At 33.8% G+C, this 23,741-nt stretch overlaps 1 protein-coding gene across 4 annotated transcripts; it reads right to left on the bottom strand.

Moving 5' to 3' along the window:
- Positions 1-4,489: 4,489 nt before the first annotated feature.
- Positions 4,490-21,894, bottom strand: LOC105255563 (max-binding protein MNT-like). 4 transcript variants are annotated; one of them, XM_025406472.1, is made up of 10 exons: positions 20,926-21,894; positions 18,023-18,529; positions 14,289-14,360; positions 10,656-11,022; positions 9,343-9,511; positions 7,357-7,540; positions 6,766-7,028; positions 5,828-6,323; positions 5,513-5,650; positions 4,490-5,420 (listed from the first exon to the last, which is right to left on the bottom strand). In XM_025406472.1, the coding sequence occupies exons 2-10, from the start codon at positions 18,381-18,383 to the stop codon at positions 5,023-5,025; spliced, it is 2,448 nt and encodes an 815-aa protein (XP_025262257.1). In that variant the 5' UTR covers positions 18,384-18,529; positions 20,926-21,894; the 3' UTR covers positions 4,490-5,022. The 4 variants fall into 4 exon arrangements, with proteins under 4 accessions (XP_025262257.1, XP_025262260.1, XP_025262258.1 ...); XM_025406475.1 differs by lacking the exon at positions 20,926-21,894 and adding an exon at positions 20,110-20,453; XM_025406473.1 differs by lacking the exon at positions 20,926-21,894 and adding an exon at positions 20,078-20,453.
- Between the last annotated feature and the right edge of the window lie 1,847 nt (positions 21,895-23,741).

The following is a 23,741-nucleotide window of genomic DNA, read 5'->3' on the forward strand; positions in this document are numbered from 1 at the left end:
TCGAAAAAGAATTTTCTATTTTAATAATACAATTTTTATTTTTAGATATATAGATTAAAGACGGTTTGCAAATAAGCTCTTGAATTATGTATTATCCATCGAATTTTTATTCGAAAAAAATCACACACGCAACATGCACCCGTATGTGCAGTATGGAACAGCATCTGTCATCGTCGTTATTTATACTCGGCTGCCAACATCGAGCAGAGTCCCGAGCCGGCGTAGACAATTGTAAGGAGCATTAGGCAACCGTCACATTCATCTTTAAATTTTTATTTATATTATTGTAATAGAGCTTTTATTATACGTGTTTTTCAACGAAATATGTGTAGAAATGTTTGCACGCCAAGAGAACATAAATCTCTTTGGCGATGTTTGTCATCCGCCTTTTTCTCCCTTTTGTTCTCCTCAAAACTTAGCTCTTTTTCCCTCCCTTAGCATCTTCCTCTTCTTTTACGATGTAATAAAATCGAAGTGTGTCAAAGGACGTACAATCGTTTGCAGCCGATGCATATAACAAAATTCGACATAGACTACAACAGTAACTACTTTCTTACAACACGCAACCTTACACATACTTATTCTGCTCACCATCATTCATTCAAATACAATAGTTTCTGCAGATTTTATTATATATAGGATATACACAACGCCGGTTTTATTATCGGCATGACAATGTTAAATCGGGCACAATTCATCACGCTATATTCGTTCGTTAGCTTTTACTATCTCTTTCTTTTTCTCTCTCTTATTTTTCACATATTTATTATATTTATATCTTACAATATCTCCTCTGCTCTCCCTCTCTCGTATTTATTCTTATATACAATTTATTTTTTTGACGTTTTGTAGGATACTAGCAAATGTATAATTATACCAGCATCTATCTATGCCATAAACGAGATTTAACAGTTGATGCTTTTCTTCTTAAACGCTACTGTGTGCTAATTAATCTTTTATTTATTTATATCACATTATGTTCACATACACACACACACACGCGCGCACACGCATGTACAGATTATTCATATCGCACGTTCAATGTGTTTTATTATTTCTAGTCTCTTTTTCCATTGCGAACAACATCTCGATTCATTTGACGGTTTCTTTCCATCAAAAGAAGTTATTTACACGAGGCTATTATCGCTTACAGTTTCCGACAGTAGTTTCAGTCGCAATCAAATAGCAGATATAAAATATTATTTTTGCGATATTTCCCGCTCAATTATATCTTTTTTTTTTATATGTCTGGTCATCTAGTCTCATCTCTCACATAACTTTGTTGCCCTATGTGCCACCGGGTACATAATACGGCCATTTTTATTTATTGCACGACTTGAAACTTAGTCGAGTAAATTTGCGTCAAAAATAATTCAACGAAATTTTATTGATTAATATGTTGAATCATATTTGAAAAACAATTCTTCATCTTTATTACAAATTGAATTTTCTTTCATCCCAAATTCTAATTAAATAAAAAGTGATAAATATAACATACAATTGACTATTAATTTTATACTTTGCATTCATTTCTTCCTTTACATCGAAAATGGTAAAATCGCTAAATTTAAATAGAAAAGGCAAAAAAATCCAAAAAATTATTAAGATATAAATTAAGATATCATACCAAGTGATGTGTAAGAGTTAAAGAAAAAAATCTATACATCGTATAAAAATTGTACAAGCTATTGCTTGATAGACTTGCTGTGTTGAATTTCTCTGTCAATAAAATATTTGTCTGCATAAGATAGTGATATGTTAAATGATATAATTCAACATATTATTTATATAGTAATTTAACCAAAGTATATGTTACATATGTAATTTCATAATGCATTAAGAGATAAGCATTCATATCTTAACTCAAACCGCTATCTATAATCATATCATACAATTAAATAATTTAAACAATTAAAGAATATAAAACATACATCTCTTTTTATGCAGATATGAGATAGTAACATTAACATACATAAATAAAAGCTGAGCTATCCGAAAAGATAGTCAATAGTCACGCATGCAAAAATGTAATGAAAGAAAATACCATTGCATCACATATCGAATTACATCAAAAATATACTTCATTATATAAACACTATGCATTTAGAATATCGAGAATACATTTATAAAATGGTTTGTGACATTAGTGTGTTGATCAAACGAGTTTTTTATTTTACTAATAGTAACGATCCCATACTTTGAGAATAAACATGAAAAGCATAAAATACAATTTTAAGAATACATAAAGACTTTGTGTACTTATAGAAAATTAAAAGTGCAATAGGTGAATAAGTGGATGCAATATTTCTATTTTCCTCACAGAAATAGTTATATTATTATATCTCTTTTATTCTATTTGAGTTTTAAGTGTTGCACTAATTCAATTAATACAAACAAATACTTGTAATAATAGAATAAACCATTATAATGCACATGTATTTATAATACAAGTAAATGATGACGAAAACTTGAAATAAGTGTTTCTAAATCTTTCTATATAATAAAATAATATGATTTTAATAAATTATAATTATACGCTTGTGAAAAGCGTAAAATAGCGATTTGTTCTGTAATATATTTGTTATATATACAGGCTGATTCATATAAAGTGACCGATGAATATTAGCTAAAGTTGAAAAGCTATGAAAACATTTTTATACCAAAAGATGTTTGACACAGGGGGGGGACATCGTATGGTACAAACGATATTTTTATAGATGAAGGCATTAAGGAGATTTCAAGATCTTCAACTTAATTTCATCAACTTAATTTTTTAAAATGGAACCCCCTATTTTTTATTACATATTCTTGTAGCTTGCCTCGAGAGCTTTCCAAAACACTATAATTACGTTAGTTTCCATTAAGTACTTTCCGAATTATGAGGCTTGAAATCATTTCTTAATTTTACATAAACCGTAAAATATCTTGTAAAATATCCTCATAACTCGGAAAGTATTTAATGATAACTAACTTAATTATAGTGTTTTGGAAAGCTCTCGGGATAAGCTATAAGAACACGTAATAAAAAATACGGGATTCCATTTGAAAAAATTAAGTTGATCTTGAAATCTCCTTAGTGCCTTCATCTATAAAAATATCGTTTGTACCATACGATGTTCCCCCCTGTGTCAAACATCTTTTAATATAAAAATTTTTTCATAGCTCTTCAACTTTAGCTAATATTCACATCAGTCACTTTATATGAATTACCCTGTATGTATGTATGTATGTGTGTACTAAATACAAAGGAATAAATACTTAAGTGTATTATTACAAATCTAAATACTAATTATTTTTTTACCATTGTTTCTAAATAATTTTCACTTTTATTCATCAGTGCAACAAAAATTTCATCTTGCGATTGAATTATCAAAATTAAAACAGATATCCCCGTAGGAAGTTCAATATCTGTTCTCCACAGCCACCTTATGGTAAAACTCATCATAGTCTTTAATTTTCCAATTTTCGATTAATAGATGATTAATTAATTCAACTTGTTTTCTATTAACTCATAACATTTTTTTAATAGATTTTTAATATTAATATTATTCTCGTTCTCTTATGATATTCTAAATGTATCATTAATATTATTTCTTTGTAGTATTTTTGTCAATTTTAATAAGGTACAATAAAACTTATCAATTTATTTTTAGATTTCACAAAAGAAGTACTTTAAAAATTATATAAAAAAGTAAAATTTATTTTACTTCAAATCAAAATTTTATTATTTTCTGTTATTTATAGAAAAATATTTAATCAAAATAACATAAATAATTGCTCAGAAAAAGAAAGTCAAAGTAAGCATAATGAAAAAACGATTGATCGAGAATATGCTAAAAAAATTATTCAAATAACATATATTACAAGAAAATGGTTTGTCAAATTAAGGTAGCATAATCGTCATACATACATATAACTGCACCGTTCTTATTTTATATACATATATATTTGTGTGTGTGTGTGTGTGTGTATAGTGACTTAAACAAATAATTCAGTTTCATTAGTGTATAAACACATTTCAAATTGCTGTCCAGACTTCATCAAATGTACTATATCATATTGATCTACCGTTTGTCAATATATAAATACAACTTATAATTTACATTCAATTTGAAATGTGTTTTTTCCTAATTATCACACTACTGTCACCTCTGTTCTAACTCTTGCAATATTTTTCTAATAAGCAATTCAAGATGTAATTTAGCTCAAATGGTCAGCAAATAACAGATCTTAAGCCGAATGTTAATGTTATTCTCATGTATTAATCAGATTGCAGCTCTTAGTCGCTGCAACTATAATCATGTTAAAATGAGAAATCACATAAAAATTTTTTGCATATCCAAATATATCCAAATAAATTAGTCTTTTTGCATATCACCACTTGTGTTCAATAATATATAGATCTATATCGAAAATATATCAAAAAATTTTTTCTTATTGTTTCTATAATATAATAAATATATAATTTAAATATGTTTATATCATAAATCAATATAGAGACCAAGAGTTTTAAAAGCGTTAATTTATCAACATGCTGTAATAAGCTTTTTTATTGTGGACACTTGGACTATGGCCATAAATTAGCCCTTTGAACTTTATTAATTTATGTAATAATCTAATTTGCCTAACAAAACTAAGGTACTGTACAAATATACATTGCATGAGTTGAGCAAGGTCTTTTTCTCACACTTTCTCAGTCGATTTCTTCTTCGGAAAAGTTCAAATCTTGAATTCAATCCTCACATAATTAAAGTTTTAAAATGCAAGGCTATTTCGATATTAGGAATAGCACAATGGATAAAGGCTTTTTCCGCTCAAGATTCTTTAATTACCTCATTTTTTATCTCAATAGTTATAATTTTAGGTCATTTATTGTGTCTAATTTTGTTAATACGTAATTTCAACAAATAACAAAAAATATATTTACTTTAGAACATAAAAATTCTGATTATCAAAAATTTCGACAATCCATAGTTTAATATTCCAACACGATCAGATTAATTTTGTTTTTCCTTGATATCGTCAGACAGTCGAGTTTGAAGTTGACGGAGGTTGTGTACTGGAAGCCGTTGTCGACGGTAGCGTTGATGTTGACGAGCTTACCACAACAACAGGTTTCACTAAAGTCGTGGTGTTAAGGTACTGAGCATTTACGAGCGGCATCTGTCCTACAGACTTGAGGATCGGAGTGGTAATCATCTTCCCCGCCAGGCTAGACGGTGCTAGTATGTGAGCGGTCACCTGATTACCCTGAGAAACAACTGTCATCGGCGTAACGATCGGAGTCAAACCGGAAAGAGGCGTGTGTTGACCGACGATATGAGCTATACTTTCTGTGGACGAAGCGTTCTGCATCATTGTCGAGCCTGATTTGCCCGCAGTAGTTTGAAGCGACACTCCTGCGTGACTTAAAGTTAATCCTGCAATCAAAAAACAAACACAATTTTTTTCGTTTTTTTTATACTATTTATATACCGAAACTACACGGTGAACACGTTGCATTGATACACACCATTTGCTGGAAGTATATTCAATTCCGCACCACCGGGAAGTCTTGCTAATTCCGAGCCATTGCCCCCGACCAGCGTTACGCCACTAACCATTTTATGTGTAGTCTGTGCGTCACCCGTTCTTATTCTCGTTTGAGTATCTGTACGAGAAAATATTTTTATTTTAGAAATCCTAGAGCTTGTTTATTCCGTCTGCATTACAGAGATCCTAAATAAACGTGAGAAAGATTTTTAAGGCATACGTCCGAAAAAAAATGTGTAGATTTTTATGAAATTTAATTTAATTTAGATTAGATTTCTATAAAAAAAAAACTTACTTGACACATTCAGCGCAGGAGAATGCGTAGCGAGGACCAATGGTCGGCCTTCATTCCCCGAATGCACGAATGTGACAGGTCTAACATCACTCGCGGACGATTGCATGGCCAAAGCCAGTGGCCTGTCATTGTTGGACAGATTAGAGTGCACAAATGTCACTCTGTTGTCATTGGCGGTGGACGAATGAACGACCAATGCCACGGGCCTTGGCTCATTTCCAGCATTTGATTGTACTGCGATCAACGGTGGCCTAGATTGATCTGCGGAGTTTTGAACTGCTAATGTTAGCGATCTAGGTTCGTTATTGCCGGTGGTATGAGCGACCAAAAGCTGCCGTGTATCACTTGGCACTACCCTAAGCCCCGGTCCGATGTGCTGTAAAGTCGGTACAATAGTTGCAAGACCCTGACTCGTGTTCAACATTTGGGCGCTGATAGGCAGATGTAGCTGATGTGATTGCTGCACTATACTAGCTGTGGATGTAGCAACTTTTTCCTGAAACAAAAATATCTTTCTTGTCTATCCTAGTTTTCATAGCCTATCGTAATAGTCTATTATATTTTTTCGCTGACAACAATTTAACAAGATCTATTCTCGGCAGACTTAGTTATCTGAATACATTACAATACAGTGAGACAAAAAAATCATTGTTTTAGATAAAATGCAGTAATTATATTTATACATGACAAGCACTTGTTGACAAATTTTAAACTATAGTTCAATGAAAGTTTTTAGAAAAAGAAACAATATTATTTAAAAAAATCGTGTCACGAATTTTCAAAGCCGCTTTTAGTACTAATCTATAAAGCGGCTCTGCAAATGCGTGGTAATTTACTCTAGCACCAAATTATTTTCAAATCGCAATGTTTACGATCTGACCTTGGATATGATGCCAAAATAACTTTGTTATCGTTCAGTTAGAAAAGCTGAGATATACCTGTGGAGCAGAAATGCTAGATGTAGGTGCTGCACTAGGCATCGAATTTGCAGGCGGACTTTCTCTGGAACTTCGTGCGAGATTTATATCTTGCGTTTGACAGACAGCACCCGAATTTGCGGCTTGATTATGCATATTGGAAGTCGTACTAGTGGATTGCAATGTTTGCGGTGAGCTAGCTGTTGTTACGCTGTTTAGACTGCTTGTGCTACTATATCTCGTACCACCTCGTGGGAGTCCGGCAACATCCACTTCTATACTTTCTGAAATTTATAAAAAAAACATACTATAAGATAAAAAATTTTATTTAAAATATTTTAAAAGTTTTAAAGGAAAAAAATTTCACGAATAAAATTATATATATATATATATATATATATATATATATATATGTATGTATATGTGTATATATATTTTATTTCTTGAACGAAATGTAATAAAATATTTAGAATAAAAGTTTTAAAACAAAAAAAATTATTAAAATAAAAGATTATAGATAAAATTGATAATCTCAAAGAAATTAAACATTGCCATTTCTGCATGTTTCTTATTGTTTGAATTACAAATGTAATTATTACAAATGTATCTTACCATTTTTGGCGGTTGTCATGTCCGTCACTGAATTCTGTTCCAGAAGAAGAGAATTGATGTCGATATGATCCCAAGTCGCATTGAGTTCCTTCTTCAATGCCATTAACTTTTGTTGAGCCGCGATTTTCTCTCTTGCGAGTCTCTCCATCTCGTGCTCATAATCTTGGTCTTTCTTCGTTAATGTCTGCGAAATAATAGAAAAGAAAAAATGATTTTAAATACTGTTTCTTATAATAATAGATATACAAGTCTTTATCTCTATTTTTATTGCTTATTTATATATGCTAACACATAAATATATTTATTAACCTATCAAAACTATTTATTAGAAAATTCCATTTTTAATACACATTAAAATAAAAAAATACTGATTCATTATTGATCGTATAATTGAAGAGAGAAAATTTTATGAATGAATAAATATAAAAATGTATAAAATAAACATTATATATATATTTATTTATACTTTTTGATTTGCTATATTAAGATGTTGAACAATATTGTATATTACAATGTTACTGAAATATATAATTACCTCTAAACTTAAAAATACTATAAAAGATATTAATTTTCGATCTTTTTGTCACCGATATAAAAATATAAAAATATTAAAATTAGTATTTTTATTTTAAAATCGATTCAAAATAATTCGGATCAAAATAATAAAGCTTATATGTTCGATATATTATGATATCCATTAATATTGACTTTTATCGGCTTTTGGCGGCTTAGAACGAAAAGCATTATGTCTAACAATCGCCAACAACGATATCAGAAAATAAAGCAGATAGCAACATGTATATGCTATGTGGCATAATACTGATAACCGCATAATTATATGGCTGATATATGTATTTTCTCTTATAGAAGAACGAGGATATGTCCAGTGATATGGAAGAAAAGAGGAAGTAATTAATAGATATATGTGTAAGAGTCAAAGAGAGATTGTAAATATAGACAGAAGAAAAAAATTAAATAAGTAAAACATAAGAAGTGAAAAGGAGAATTTCTATACAAAAACTAAATATGTGAATAACGAGAATTGTAGCTTCAAAATAAAAATTTTCTCTTCTTCATTATCCTGAATTAACAATCGCCTAAAAAAATTATAACTATTATAAATATAAATTATATATAACATTTGATCTTCTTTGACATAATCACATTTTGATGATAATAGTTTCGATAGTGTGCAAGGATACATTGACTATAAAATGCAGATTTTGCGGGAATGTAAATTTATCGCCACATAAAGTAAACATATCAGTTTCAGAACGAGATCGATTCATAAACAAAAAGTAGAATTATTAATGTATTTTTATTTATTCTGAGAAAATATTTAAATAGGAATTTTTTTTTAGAAAAACGTGACTAATATTTTATGTATAAAATATTTTTTTCGTCAAAATTTAAATATTTCGTTTTATTTTATAAATTCATATTTTTCAATTCAAGGATCGGTTTTATTCAGGAACTGATACGTTTATTTTAATATCCGCATTTAAACTATTTTGCACACGTATGTATATGTGACATGAATAAGTAATTATATGTATATCGACTATAAATCGTGTATAAGAATTTGTCATAAAACAATGAGCGCATTTTATACGGTAATCAGTGACGAGTTTTGTACGCTATCGATTACAATGACGTAAAAACAATGGACAAAAGGATAGAAAATCTAAATACTTGTATAAAGAGAGATATGAATTTTTTTCTTTTAATTGGACAATAACATGATTGTCTGTTCCAAATGAATTCATAATCATATGGAAGCTAACACTAATCCAGTTGATTTAAATCTATATCATTTATATTATAAATTTAGGACATTTATTATATGTAATATTTAAAAAAAAATAAGTGTCTAAAATAAATGTAAAAAAATTACATAAATCATAAAAGAAAAACAGAAACTATTGAAACTATTTATTTAAATAATATATATATATATATATATATATATATATATATATAACATACCCGTATATATTTATTCGCCGCATGAAGAATAGAGAGATTCGAAGATTTCTTCTCATCTTGCAATGGTAGCTGCTTCTTCAAAAGCTCAAAACATTCTTTGAGATGTGCCCTACGATTCTTCTCCAACTTGTTGTGTACCTCCCTCGTACCAGATCGGATCACGCACGGTCTATGCAAGAAAATATAATTGATAAGAATAGTTATATATAGACATTAAAATTAAAAAGTTTTTCTTCTTTTAATCTTTTCTAATCATTATATTAATTTGAATTTTTAAATTAATTGTAATTAAAAAATTAATAACATATATATAATTTTCTGTTTAGATTGATGAATATTTCTCCATTTTTTCATATAATGTGCTAGATAATAATATATAAATATTTGGAAAAAATATAATGCAATAATATCGATACATTTAATAACATTAAAATTAATATAATATTAATTTCGAAAGTAATAACATAAAATGTAGGAAAATTAAAATAAATATAATTCACAAACTTTGGAATTTTTGTTATAGGATATCAAATATTTTATAGTGAAGAATAGCAACAGATATAATAATGTATATTGTAATTACATTTTGGAGGAAAAGAAAAAATAATGTTTCATGTTCGTGTTGATTAAATTCAATATAATTCCACGGAGTCTTCGACAATTTTTTACGGGAACGAAATCATTATACAAATTAATTTACAAAGTTATTATTAAATCTTTATTATTTATTACAAAATCTGCAATTATAATTTTGCGCTCTCTGATGCAATCATAGAATAATCTAAGTGGCAGACGTTATCGCCGCGCGATATAATGCGACAAATGACATAGTACACGTGCCATTCACCTTGCACACGTGCACAGCGTAAATAGGTATAGCAGTTTATGCAGCGTTGGCGATGGTGGTGCTTGTGTAGGGAGATGAAGCGAGAATGTGAAGCAACAGGCTAACATATCGATTTACAATGTAATGTATGTTGGTGTACACTTAAGTATGTGTCCATTATAAAAACATTATTATCGCGTATCTTAAATAAATTCGAGTGCAAAAAGAAGATAGTAAATATAATAATATAACAAGATAAAGAACTATAACGTAACATATAAGCAAATAAATAAGATCTTATTATTAACTTGACTTTGCAATATCGCAAAATCAAAATTATTTCATAGTTAAAATTGCAAGAACGCTGTCAGAGAACTTTGTAATCTCGGAGTTACAAACATACATCTAGAAAAATTGGAAAAATACGAGAAAAGAAATAAAGATTGAGGAGAAATAAACAAATATTATAGAAATTAAAGAATCTTACCCAGTCCGATGTTTTTTATTTTCGTGATTCGTTTCAACATCGACCACGAGGTTGCCCACACTTTGCTGAGATTGATTCGGATTATGATTCTCCACATAGTGATTGTGTGTATTATGATGATCACTGTGATTATGCTGCTGTTGTTGTTGCTGTTGTTGTTGTTGTTGCTGTTGCAGCTGTTGCGAATGATGATGATGGTGATGGTGATGGTGATGATGATGATGATGAGAGGTGGAGTGAAGCGCAGTCAGCTGAACAGGATTCGATCCAGTTGATAACGGCACAGTGACTCGCGTACCAGAGACCACAGAATTCTCTCGTGTTGCAATCGATTGACTCGTCCTGCTGTTTTCCAATGGTTCCTCCTCTGTAACATCGTCAAGATTATTCCACTTACACACATAAATTATTAGAAATTATTATATCAAAATTTACTTTTAAATCTTATCTTAAAAATCCATATCTTACAAGAATAAATTTTAAAGAAACTTTTATTCTCAAGTATGTCTAGAAATCATGGCACAATACATATAGTGGAGTATTCTGCGCATGCACGAACCATTCGTCATCATTGTTTAGCATTAAAAGCTGCGTTCCGAAACACTACCCTGAGGATAGTAAACCTGAGTAAATTATAGTGGAAGCAGGATATATTCCAGGTGCGAATAGTTTTCAAACAGAGTTTCAGAATTATTTGTTGTATATCAGAGACCGTCACAGACAACTATTGGCGAAAACACTTAATTAATGTACGAATTCCAAGGAATTTTGATGTTGAGGTGGCGATAAATTTGTGATTTTCTTGCTTACGTATTTTTTAGAATAGAAATATTTACAAGTACTTTTCTTTTCACAGATGAAAATTTAATATTAATATCTGTTTCAGAACAATAATTTCTTGCATACTTCTACAAAAAAATTCGATTTATGTATTATATATTATTTCTATAAGTTTTAAATTAAGATTACGTTAAAATCTACCTGAAATTGAATAATTAAAAAATATAATTCTGATATTTCTTTAATTTGCTGCTCCAATAAAAATATAATTCTGATATTTCTTTAAATTACTGCTCCAATAAATTCAATTCAAGATTAATCAAATTAATGATAAATTAAATAATTAATTTTTCATTAAATGCTGATGTAGAATAATAAAATATTCTATATTTTAAAAAAATTCTCAAATATTATATATTTGCTTACAAAAATATCCTACTAGAAAGATATCCAATTTTAAATAGATAATTTAACCATTAATCTATACTTACATCTCTCCTTCATATTATCATCATTATAACAATATTATTAATTATTTTTAATTTTTAAACAAATTATTGATATTAGATATTAATGAAATACCATTTTTGGACGCACATGGAAAGGAGGTCTTACCGAGCAGATAATGCCGTATCCACTTTTTTTTCGGCGAAGATGACATCCAATCGTTGCTACGTCGTAGCAATTCTCCGCTGTTAACAATGTCGATTATACTGACAACTCGCGTCGGTGTCAGCGGCAGACTATTCGCATCCATTAGACTGCTCACGATGTTATTGGCCTCGCCGACAATGCCGATGTCGATGACGGGATTGCGCGCATTCAGAATCGCGTGCGCTTGCATTATCGGCGACATAATCCCGTCTGATATCAGAAGGATCATCTTTTTTTTAAAAATCGCTGATCGAAACACCTTAGCTTCCCTTCATTTCGGGATCAATCGACCACACGTTATGTTCACATATCGCGAATCGATGTCAACATTTGTCATCTCTCGGCATCGAGCGGCCTTAATAAGGATGTGAACGAGAAAACTGCGGAAGCGCCAAGTGTGCACAAGATGATAAGATCGAAGACACGCTGCGATAGCGGCGACCAGAGAAGGGAAAAGCGCGCTAAAAAAATCCAGGCTTTCGAAACCCGTTCACTAAGGAGTAACGAACCTGTTCGGACGATTCCGAGGGTCGTATCACTAATCATCCTCACCATCTCGTTCTCCGGAAATGATTCTCGAAGGAACATCCTCCAAAAGACATCTCGCGATGAACATTTTATCCATGATGATCTCCGACTATCGCATTAACATTCGTGCATTTTACATGTATTTTAAACAGTTGTGATAGAAAAACAAGTTGAAATTTAAGAAAAGAAATTTTATAGCGAGAAAGAATTTTTTTTTGTTTTTCACTGACAACGAAAAATAGATAGTGTTACATTTACACTTTACATCACTTGTTATTCCTACGAAGTACAGACCCTCAAAGAAAAACTTTTAATTCTAAATCTCTAATTTTATCTTGAGAGTTTCTAATTCGTTATTGTAATATACGTATATTACTGTAGAAATATACAATTTGATGAATGAGTGCGCGCCAGTTGATCAGCTGATCTCAACTTTGTCTTAGATAGCGACCGATCAACTGCAATGATTGAACGCACAGTAACCGAACGTAACTTGTATCGTGTAAGTCGCAAGTATCGACTGAAATCTGAACTTAAATGCCATCATCTCCGATCTGAGGTGACGTCCTCAAACCTCCCTTCTAGCTAGACAGTCGTGGTGATGGTAATGGCGAGGCAGTGGTAGTAGTAATGCAACTTCTTTTCAGTCTCTTCTACAGTAGTGACATTTCTTTATAGGAACTGTTTTCATTTAGTAAATTATTGTTTAAACTGTACGAAGGACTTGTTTCATGGCGGCACTTTAATCAGGCGTATCAAATCATGCACGTTTTTATCAGGAGTGATATAGCGATATTCAAACAATATTTAAATTATCTATGGAGGTATCTCTTTTTCCTGAATAAAAAAATTCCATTATTATCTACTTAATAAAAAATATTAATAAAAATAAATTTGCTTTATGCAGTATTCTATTTTAATTAAAATAATTAAATATCATGAAAAAAAAAATAAAAAATTATATATATATATATATATATATATATATAAAAATTGTGAAACGAAAATTTTCAAAATGAAAATTTTTAACGTTTTTCTTTTTTTTTTTCATAAAATGAGTTTTTTAAAATCATTTCCAGCTCAACTTAAGTTTTTAAAATAGAAATCCATATAGTTTTGTTGTCACATATTCTAAGCTTTAAACTCAATAATTTGTGTATGTAAGGAATTTTTTTATCTGATAAATATTTTAGAAAATATTCGCAAAAAATTACAAATTTTAAAAATTATATTGATCAGAATAACATCTGTTTTTGACATTATCCAGAATTAAATTATGAATATGATGGAATATTGATTCCATAAATATATATATATATATATATATATATATATATATATATATATTATGATGAGTTACACACTTATTGCTACTTTTATCAGATTGATATATATATATATATATATATATATATATATATATATATCAATCTGATAAAAGTAGCAATAAGTGTGTAACTCATCATAAATGAGGCATGACAAAGATAGTTGATTTTATATGCATGTGTATAGTTTAGATCATTAGATTTATGACAATTGATAATTGCAGATCTATATTCTGTGCAGTATATCGCTGTTAAATGTTATTTAGATTAATAACAATCTACACATACATATGTATGCTACATACACATACACATATACATCACATGCACATAAATGTAAACTCACCATCGATAATCAGCATTTTCTCCTCACAAAAGAGATCATCTGGCTCTGTGCGTTCTTTTTTAAATTTAGCACCTGAGAACACAGAAACCATCATTAATACTATAAACTTTATCAATTCATATACATGCATAATCAGTTCATATTTCATTAATAAATATAAAAATGTAAAAGAATGTAGGAAACATTTCACATACATATTTATATGGCATATTTTCCATTATATCTATTTATCCCAAATTTTTGTCAGGTACACCGTCAAGCCAGCCTCTATAGTAAATCCGAAACAATGAGGGATGAAAAATTGAAAGATGTGCGTCTTCATGTGCTACAGTGATAAGAGAACAGGTTGGGTTGGGTTAGGTTAGGTTAATATTTCTCTCAGACAATCTTCGGCGTGCGATAGCCGCTACGGCGTGGGGGACGCACGAACGCGTGTAGGAACACGAGGATGGAGAGAAACTCGCCGGAGCAGCTCCATCTTACTTCAATCCGCTCACCCACAGCCCCTCTCCGAACGAAAAGAACCGGCAACATCGCAGATTGATTACTACGCCACGCGGCCAGTCGCGCGTGGTAGGGATTTAGCCGGGGACAACGCGCATGCGCACTCGAGCGGCTAACTTCACCGCGTATGTGTGCGTGTATTCATTGGTCGTTGCCGACTTATACTCCGCGTGCTATACACGTGTTCAATCTTTCTGAGGGAATCATTACGTGGGCTTTATATAAAACTATACGCATCTCTGCCTTATTTACTTTATAACATCGAAGTATTACTGTTACTGTTCTGTAATAATTATTATGTAACAATGTTTTTCTCAACTGTTTGTACATAGATTGCGGTCAACGCTCCCGATTGTCACGTCAAATAGAATTAACGTTATCGAATATCTATATAATATTTACTTTAATAATATAATAATATTTCGAATTAAATGTATTACTTTTTTATTTCTCTTAGAGAAATTAAATTTCTTCGTTCACTTGCAATCTATCATTTAATTGCCATTTACTAAAAAGGGATGTCATAAAAAATATGTATACGAGATTTAAATGTGACGCTTCTTTGAATTGTAACATTTTATGACAGTGCGATTAGAGTATATTTTTAGAGTATATTTAACACTATAAAATTGAAAAAAATTGTAAAGGAATTCACACACAATTATACATTTCTCATCATTGAAAAAATTAATGGAACGAGCAAAGTCTGATGTTGAGAATTGTATGTAATTTTGTCCTTATAAAGACAAATCATGTCCGAAACATAAAATATATAAAATACGAGGAATGGACTTTATACGACATTATAGAGTGCAATTGCGTCCTTTAGTCGCGTGTAAAATAGATGGTTTTAAACGATAGTTTAACACACATTGCCTGTTACGTCAGTACTATCGTATAATCGCGTATGGTATAACAGATCGAATATACAAAGATAGAAAAAGCCAATTATAGCATTTAAACAATCCATATTACGATCGAGATTGTGCACTCGCAGACTTCTTACATATGCACAATATAAATAGTACATAAAATATAATTCGTAAAGCTTGCGTCTTACACTTTGTGCTATCTTGCATTAAAAAATAATCTTGTATACATATATACAATGTTATTAAATGACAGCTAGAGAGGAGGAGGAGACAAAGAGAGAGAGAGGGGGGGGAGAGAGAGAGAGAGAGAAGGAAGGGAGAAAGAGGGAGGAAGAGAGAAGAGAGGGGGGAGAGGGCAGAAGCGGAGGGGAGAGAAAAAGGAGCAGAGCCGGGGGAAAAGAAGAGAGAAAGGGAGCAAGTGGGGAAGGGGGAAGGGGAGAGGGCGGGAGAAAAAGAGACGGGGAGAAGACATTGGCTGTGCGCGCGAAAGTAGATGGCGCGCTCGTGAATGAAATGCGAGTGACCGCTCCGCGCCGTAGTTTCTAGAGTCAGTGACCGGGTTTCCTCCATCTTCTATCCTCGTTCACATGTCCGACACACGTGCGCGATACCCGGATTTGTTGCCATTGCGGTAGAGTTGCATCAGGGTTACCGCTGACACTGACTCTCCCGTCTCTTTTGTTTCCGTATCGCTTTATACTTTTCTTCCTACGATCTCTAACGATTCGACTTCCCCCAATATCTACACAAATAATACCTTCCTCCCCCCCGCTATCTCGATAGGTTTCATTTTTTTTTCTCAGCAACCTCTCGTAAAATGTTCGTTTCTACCTGTCACGTGTTTCTATGTACAATTTGTCAAGTCGCAAGAAATTTTCGTTTTTGATTCTTTCTTCTTAAAGCCCAGTAATATAGTCTATTCATCGATAACTTCATCATGTAATGCAGGATTGGTATTGGAATGTAGCAAAAAAAAAACATATATGTGATAACAAAAGAATATTACGCAGCCAACGGCATAATTATCGCCACAAAAGAACAAAGCGATTTGTTTCTCGAACAAACACGATACATTTCAAATCGAGGTAAATCACGTTTCACGTGTGTTTTAGAAAGTCAATCTTGATAGTTTTTCAAAATATGTCGAGTTAATTTGAAAGAACTTAATGGCAATCAAAGAAATATGATATCAATAATCCGTGTTTATGGTCGTTCAAGGATGACAAACATGATCAACCGATTAATCAACAAACAATATCTGAGGGCGAAGCAAAAACGTTTAATCTTTTGTATTATAGAAGCATTTTGCTAATAGAAGACAGAAAATATCAACAGAGCTATTGCAAAATCAAGATGAATTTGCTCTTGAGAGATTAAAAATAAGATAGTTTTTATCTCAAAATATATAATAATAAATAACAAATTAGAAGTGTCTTCATTACTTTCTCTTCAACCATAATTGAGAAACACTGTCACAAGATAAATCATGCCTAATTTGGAAGCGGTGAACGCGTTGATCATCGCATATGACTACGCGTATCAGTGTTTCTCAATCCAGGTAGGCATTATTATTGACAGCATAACGTTTTTGCTTCTCTCAAACTCACCATTTTGTGATATATAAAGGCAATTACGAATGTGTTTATTTAATACAATAGAACTAACGTTTTAACGTTTTAATATTCCGATAATAAAATCTATAATTATAATTTCGAATAAAAATATTTTATGAAAAATTGGTTGAGAATCGCGCGCCTCTATATATACTTTACATTTATCCATTTTTAGACATTGAATATTATCCAATGATTTGAATATTACGTTTGTCAAGAAGGGCATTATGTTATTAATTATTAGTCAATCACTCGCAACGCCAACAAAATAATTATTGCATAATGAATAGAATATATGCAAGCAATTATTACATTTGATAAAGCGATAGAAAACAGTGTATGACACATGTCTATGTTTACGAGAAAAAGCATAGTATAAAAAAAATGATATATGACTGAATTTATTTCAAAATTTTACATGAAATTATTTTTGGAATATTTCATTTTTATGAAAATTATGAGCTAGAGCCGATAAAAACATCTTAAAATGATGTGCTATTTATAAAAGAACACAATTTCCTTATATCAAATAATACTTCTGATAATATCAATATAAAATATTGACGTGATTCGAGTATGACAATCTTATTCGCGTCACGAATCAAGGTAAAACTAAGGCAAAGCAAGGCAAAGCTAGGTAAAGTAAGGAATGAAGCAAAGCAAGGCGAGGCGAGGCAACGCTGCATGCCCCTCTGTCTTCCAACGATTCATAAAAGGTTGCCGAGACCCGGCGCGTGGTACTCACCACGTGGCTCAGAAGAGGCGTAAGTGTGGTTAGAGTGGGGCGGCGCGGACACAAACGAGTGCTGATCCGAGGAAGAGGAGGAGGAGGAAGTACTCGCAAGACGCTCCCGCTTCTTCTCCTCCTGTTCGACATAATAGGCCGCTTGCAACAATGTTTCCAGACTCATTCTGTGGCCGATGTGCTGTTCCCTCGCGACGGACGTGGAAGGGAGGGGGGCGCGATGATTGTGGTTGTGATGACTGTTGTTGTTGTTGTTGTTATGGTGGTGATGGTGGAGGTGGTGACGGTTCTGCTGCTGTTGCGCCGGCTCTCTGACTTGCTCGCAAACGCTCGTCGAATGCTCGTGCTGATTCCGCCGCATCGAACCGCCGGCGTTACGGCGGCCGCCGACGCCGCAGCCGCCGCCGGTTCCAGACGCCGGCGATGAATTGGCAAGACTAAGTCGTAAGCCCGACCCACGCTTCCCTCACCGCTCTCTCCCTGTCGCTGTCCGCCGCGTCTGACAATCTACGGGCGGGGAAAAAGAAATTAATCGTTAGTAAACAAGTTTGCGTCTATTAATAGATTCAGGTGAAAAGCGCCGAAAAGCCTCGTACGTGCGAAATATTCGGGGCGAGAATTTTTCGAAAACGAACGTGGGAGAAAAATAGAGGGAAAATCGCGATACCTTCGCCTCGTCAAATTCGAGGATTCGAAATGAGAGCCGCATTATTTGAAATCGGAGTCGAGAGAGAGAGAGATTACTTGGAAAATAGTCCGTGGAGGAGAGTGTCACGATCGCGGTGCGTCTACGAGCTACATCACGTGACGTATTACGTGACGTAACGCAGTCGCGCGGGAAGCATTTCCATCCCCACCACCGCGGCCGCCCACTCGTGCCGCTCTTGCAACAGACGGAACGCGCCGCGCACGCGCGGAGCGGATACGCGGCGCAAGTTTTTTTTTTTTTTTTTTTTTTTTACGGCACAGAATGGCAGCGCGCATCCCAAGTTTGCGTTGCTGGAATCGAGCAGACGAGCTCGAAAAAGGGGCGAGAATGTTTTCAGATGATTGCAACCCGCGAGAAAGCACTTTTCAAACGCGTCGTACGTCGATTTCGATAAATTGTCGCGTAAAGATTGCAAAGCATAATGATGCGAGTCGTTCCTTTTTTTGATATTTTGACATTTACACGTCTATTAGAATCATCATTAATTATAAAAGTATAATATGAACTTTTAATTTTTATTTCTTAAAAAAAAAAAAAAACACTTATAACACCTCGATTCAATTCCTCTACCTCGAGATAGTTAACTTTGCAACTCGTGTGATTTTATTTTGCGATTTGATCGATTGATACGAGCACCTTGCTCCGGAATAATGCACGAGTCTGATGCTCCGATCGATCGAAAATTGACAATTCGTAAGATCACGTAGGCACGGGACGACGAATTGTGTTATCTGCCCGCCGCGTGACGAAAAAAAAAGAGATCATCGGTGGCATCTCATTACGTCGTGTTTGCGTGTGTAAAAGCGGTCACGAGAATATATATGCAATCACGTGTATATCGGCGCATGAAATCGTGTAATTCGCGCTGGAAGAAAAAAGTGAGAAAGGAGAGAAAGGGAAAATTTATTTTGATCCGCATTAATCTTACCCAGGTGGCAAAAATAGTCATTCTAACGTAATTCGATGTCAAGAAGACCGCTCGACATAACGTCATCGCGATAGAAAAAAATATCAAGGCGACGAGATTTCTTAGGAAATAAAAATACATATAAATAAAGAGCGATATGCAAGATGTAGATAAGCGTGAATAAAACAATTTATCGCTCCGTTTTAATCCGCGATAAGATCTCCGAAAATGTATGCACCTGAGAAACGCTAGCGGAAGTTGATGCTATATTAAGAAAAAAAGAGCAAAGAGCATCAGAGAGAGAAGGAGGAAGAGAAAGAGAGAGGGGGGGGGGAAGAATATATATAATAATAATAATAAAAAAAAAATAAAGACCCCGTAGTAAGCAGTAAAGTAGTCGTAATAAAAAAGTGCAACGAAACGAGGCTTCGTGGCTTGCCTCGTGTCGTGATTTGGAAAGCAGTTGTGTACTTCGCCGGATGAAATCGCGAAAGCGTACGACATCGACGACGTGCGGTCGCATTCGCATTCTCCGCGGGAGACGCGCGGGCTTGGCACGAGAAAATTGTGGAGGGAACGGACGAGCGACCGGATAGTCCGCAGCGATTAATCAGCAACGGAGAGGCGATCGTCGCGATCGTCGCCGCCGTCGTCGCCGTCGTCCTCGTCCTCGTCCTCGTCGTCGCCGTCGTCGTCGATGGTGAGGGAGAAGGCGCACATGCGGACAGCCTGGACGGAGCGCGCGCGCCTTTCGCGAAAAGTCAAAGAAAGCGTGCCACCGTGAGCCGCGTGAGCTGCGAAACTGACAAAGCGACACGCACGTTAGAACGGTCGACGACGCACGCAACGCCGGCCAATCGCGAGCCTCGCGCTCCGCGACGTCACCGGCTACGCGCCGCGCCATTGGCGGGCTCTATTATGGCACAGAAAACACGCCACGCAATCATCTCCGTACGCATGTTAATTAAATAGACGCTGGTAACGGAAGAAATAATGGTCCACTAAATAAAGTTCGCCCGTACTTGTTCCCGTCCGTCTGCCTCTCTCTCTTTCTTCTTCTTTCCCTCTCTCGCTCCCTTTTAACGCTTCCTTCTTTTCTCTCTTCTTTTTATTTTTTTTTCTTTTGCGCTCTCTTTCTCTCTCGTGCGCGCGCGCGCTTCCTCCCTCTTTCCTCATCCCTGTCGCTCTTTCTCTCAAACGGGCGTGGTAGTTTGAGAAAGAGAGAAAGGTGGAGACGGGGAAAGAAGGGAACAGAGGGACACGCAAGATTCTCCGCCAAAAACTTACGTATTAGAACAACGTTGTATCCGGATGCACAAGTTCCCCGTGATTCGCACACTGACCGGATAAAAGTGTACACAGCAGCTAGCAGGCGATAATCGTTTCCCCACTTTTTTTTTCAAAGTCTCACTCACTCTCCTTTCTTCCTCGTGTGCCTGGACCGAGCACGTTTTCGTTATTTGTCATCCAGGAGCGCGCGTGATTCGCTTAGGCTCGGAACGGATCGAATCGTACGAGCAGCTGACGAAGCCGCTGCCGCGAAGCAACGCGAAGGGAAATGCCCGCGATCACGTCCGCGCGACGAACCGACCGTTTCGGAGCGCGCGGCGAAACGCGGGTTATAACCTGATCGATCTGGCGCGTGGCGGTGGCATTTTACAAGTGCTGAAAACCACTGCGCATCAAACTGCCATGCTTGCTCGGCCACGATTCACGTGTCCGGGCACCGTATCGCAGGCCAATAGTCGCGCGGCTCGTGACGTCATCTGGCTGTATCGACGAATGAGCGCGGCCCATGTGACGCAGCAGTCCCGCTGGGCGTGTAAGACAAGTATCGCGGAACTCTTGCTTTTCGGTCGTCGTCGTCGCTCGGTCGACCGTCCTCGTCGTCGTCGTCGTCGTCGTCGTCATGTATATAGTCGCTCACTCGGTAAATTCGCACATTCCGCGATCGTCCTTCCCCGTCCGGGTCTCTCTTCCCCGCGAGCGCGAAATGTCACGAGAGAATCGAGCGGGAGACGCGCTTCCACGACGCGAGGCGAGAGTCTCTCTTCCTTCTCCGTTTACCATGTATCGCGATCTCGAGACGTACGGATATGTATGTACGTACGTGGAATGTGAGCGAGAGAAGAGCGCACGTATCGCACCAGACACCCGGCTCGCCCGGGCAAACACTCACGCTCCGATCGCGGTGGTGGCGGCGTCACCCTCCGCCACCTTTTGTCACGTTCCTTCTCTGTCACATGGATCACTGCGTGAGCATGAGCGCGAGCGCGAGCGCTGTTGCCGTTTCTACTTGCCGGACGGAGCTACGCTCTATTGTTTACTTTCGCCGGTGCTTTCGCGGGCGCGCGTGCGTGTCGATGCGTGCCCACGAGGTCGTCGGATGCAACCTCCTGGCTACTAAATATATATTTTTGGCACGAAACTTTTTCTTCTTTCGCGAGAGATACCTTTATTAATTGTTTGCCTATGATTTTGGGCGATTTCAATTTAAAAAAAAATTGCTTAAAAATCCAAGGGAAAAAAGACGCTAGAAAATATAAAGTATGTTGTATAAACGGCCAAAATATAACGATGCCCGGAAAAAAATTCGTATACAATTAAATATAAATATTTATAATTATATATATGAAATATATCTATGTATTTTGTTTCTTTATATATAGATATTTTTTATATTTGAATTATTTCTTTCCAGGGGCAAAGTAATTCAAACTACATATGAAATCATTAATTATTCATAAAATAAATTTTTAAAATAATCGAACTTGAAAGTAGAATGCAACTATGATTTTTTTTAAACGGGAATAAATTTACTTAACTTAAAATATATTCTCTCATTTATATAATCTTGAATCTTTTAATTTGAAAAAAAAAATATGTATATATATGTATACATCTATATATATACATATACTCTCGTTATACAAGAAATATTATGAAATATATATCATGCAAAAAATTCTGAAAAACCTAGGTAATTAATATACAATTCAATATATGATGCACACATCTGATTGGATACATCAAATAATTCTTATTGTAAAAAACCTTGACTGCATTTATTAAATTTTATTATTTTCTAGTTTTATATACAATTAATTTTTTCCGAAAATATTTTTATTATTTGTTAGAATATAAATATATGTTATCTATCTACTATTATCTATTATTTATAATTTTTATGCAAAATTATTGTCACTAAATTATTATATCATACAAGTACACTGTTAAAAACAATAATAATAATACATTTTTGTTTATTAATGATAACTATAAACTTATACTATTATACAATTTTGTATATATACAAATACACACACACATATTTACACAAATAATGCAATATAATTAAAAATATCAAATGTATATTATATAAGCTCTAACAAGAACAGTAATTATTTTTTGAGATAGCACAGTAATTTTCATATGTAGTTTGAATTATATTTGAATCTTTTTATCCAACTCTAAAAAAAATAGATGGAAAGATACAATGTAGACTATATGTAGAAATATATATACATACACACACATCTACATGCACACAACACAAATACACACACACACACATGTATATATATTTCTAATATATTTAGATATCAATCATAAAAGTTTGTTTCTTTGACTTTGTTCATATATAAAATAAAATGTAATTTGACAATTTAAAATATTCAATATACATTAAAATATTGATTTTTATAGTAAATCTTATTTGACTTATATATTAATTTTTTATAGAAATATATTCTATATGATTTAGAGGACAAACTTATTTGTACAAAAATTGTGACTAGATTTTGCATGAAGTACTATATTCTAATGAAAATTGATCTAAGAATTAACATTGTACACATGTACATTGCATCAAGTATGTCATAAAGCACTATAATAATTTAAACAAATATATCTTTTATTATTAAGTGTTGAAGACATTATTTTTTTGATTAGGACAAAATAATGAGATTTACAAATAAGATTTTTCAAGAATTTCCAACAAAATAGTTATTTTATCGCAATGTTATATATAAGATAAGATGATAAGATGATATATATTATCATATTGTGGATCAAACTTTTAACTTGTTTATAAAAATATTGTT

This window comes from Camponotus floridanus, unplaced genomic scaffold (assembly GCF_003227725.1).
Source record: "Camponotus floridanus strain SB8 unplaced genomic scaffold, Cflo_v7.5 scaffold145, whole genome shotgun sequence".
Classification (NCBI taxonomy): Eukaryota; Metazoa; Arthropoda; class Insecta; order Hymenoptera; family Formicidae; genus Camponotus; species Camponotus floridanus.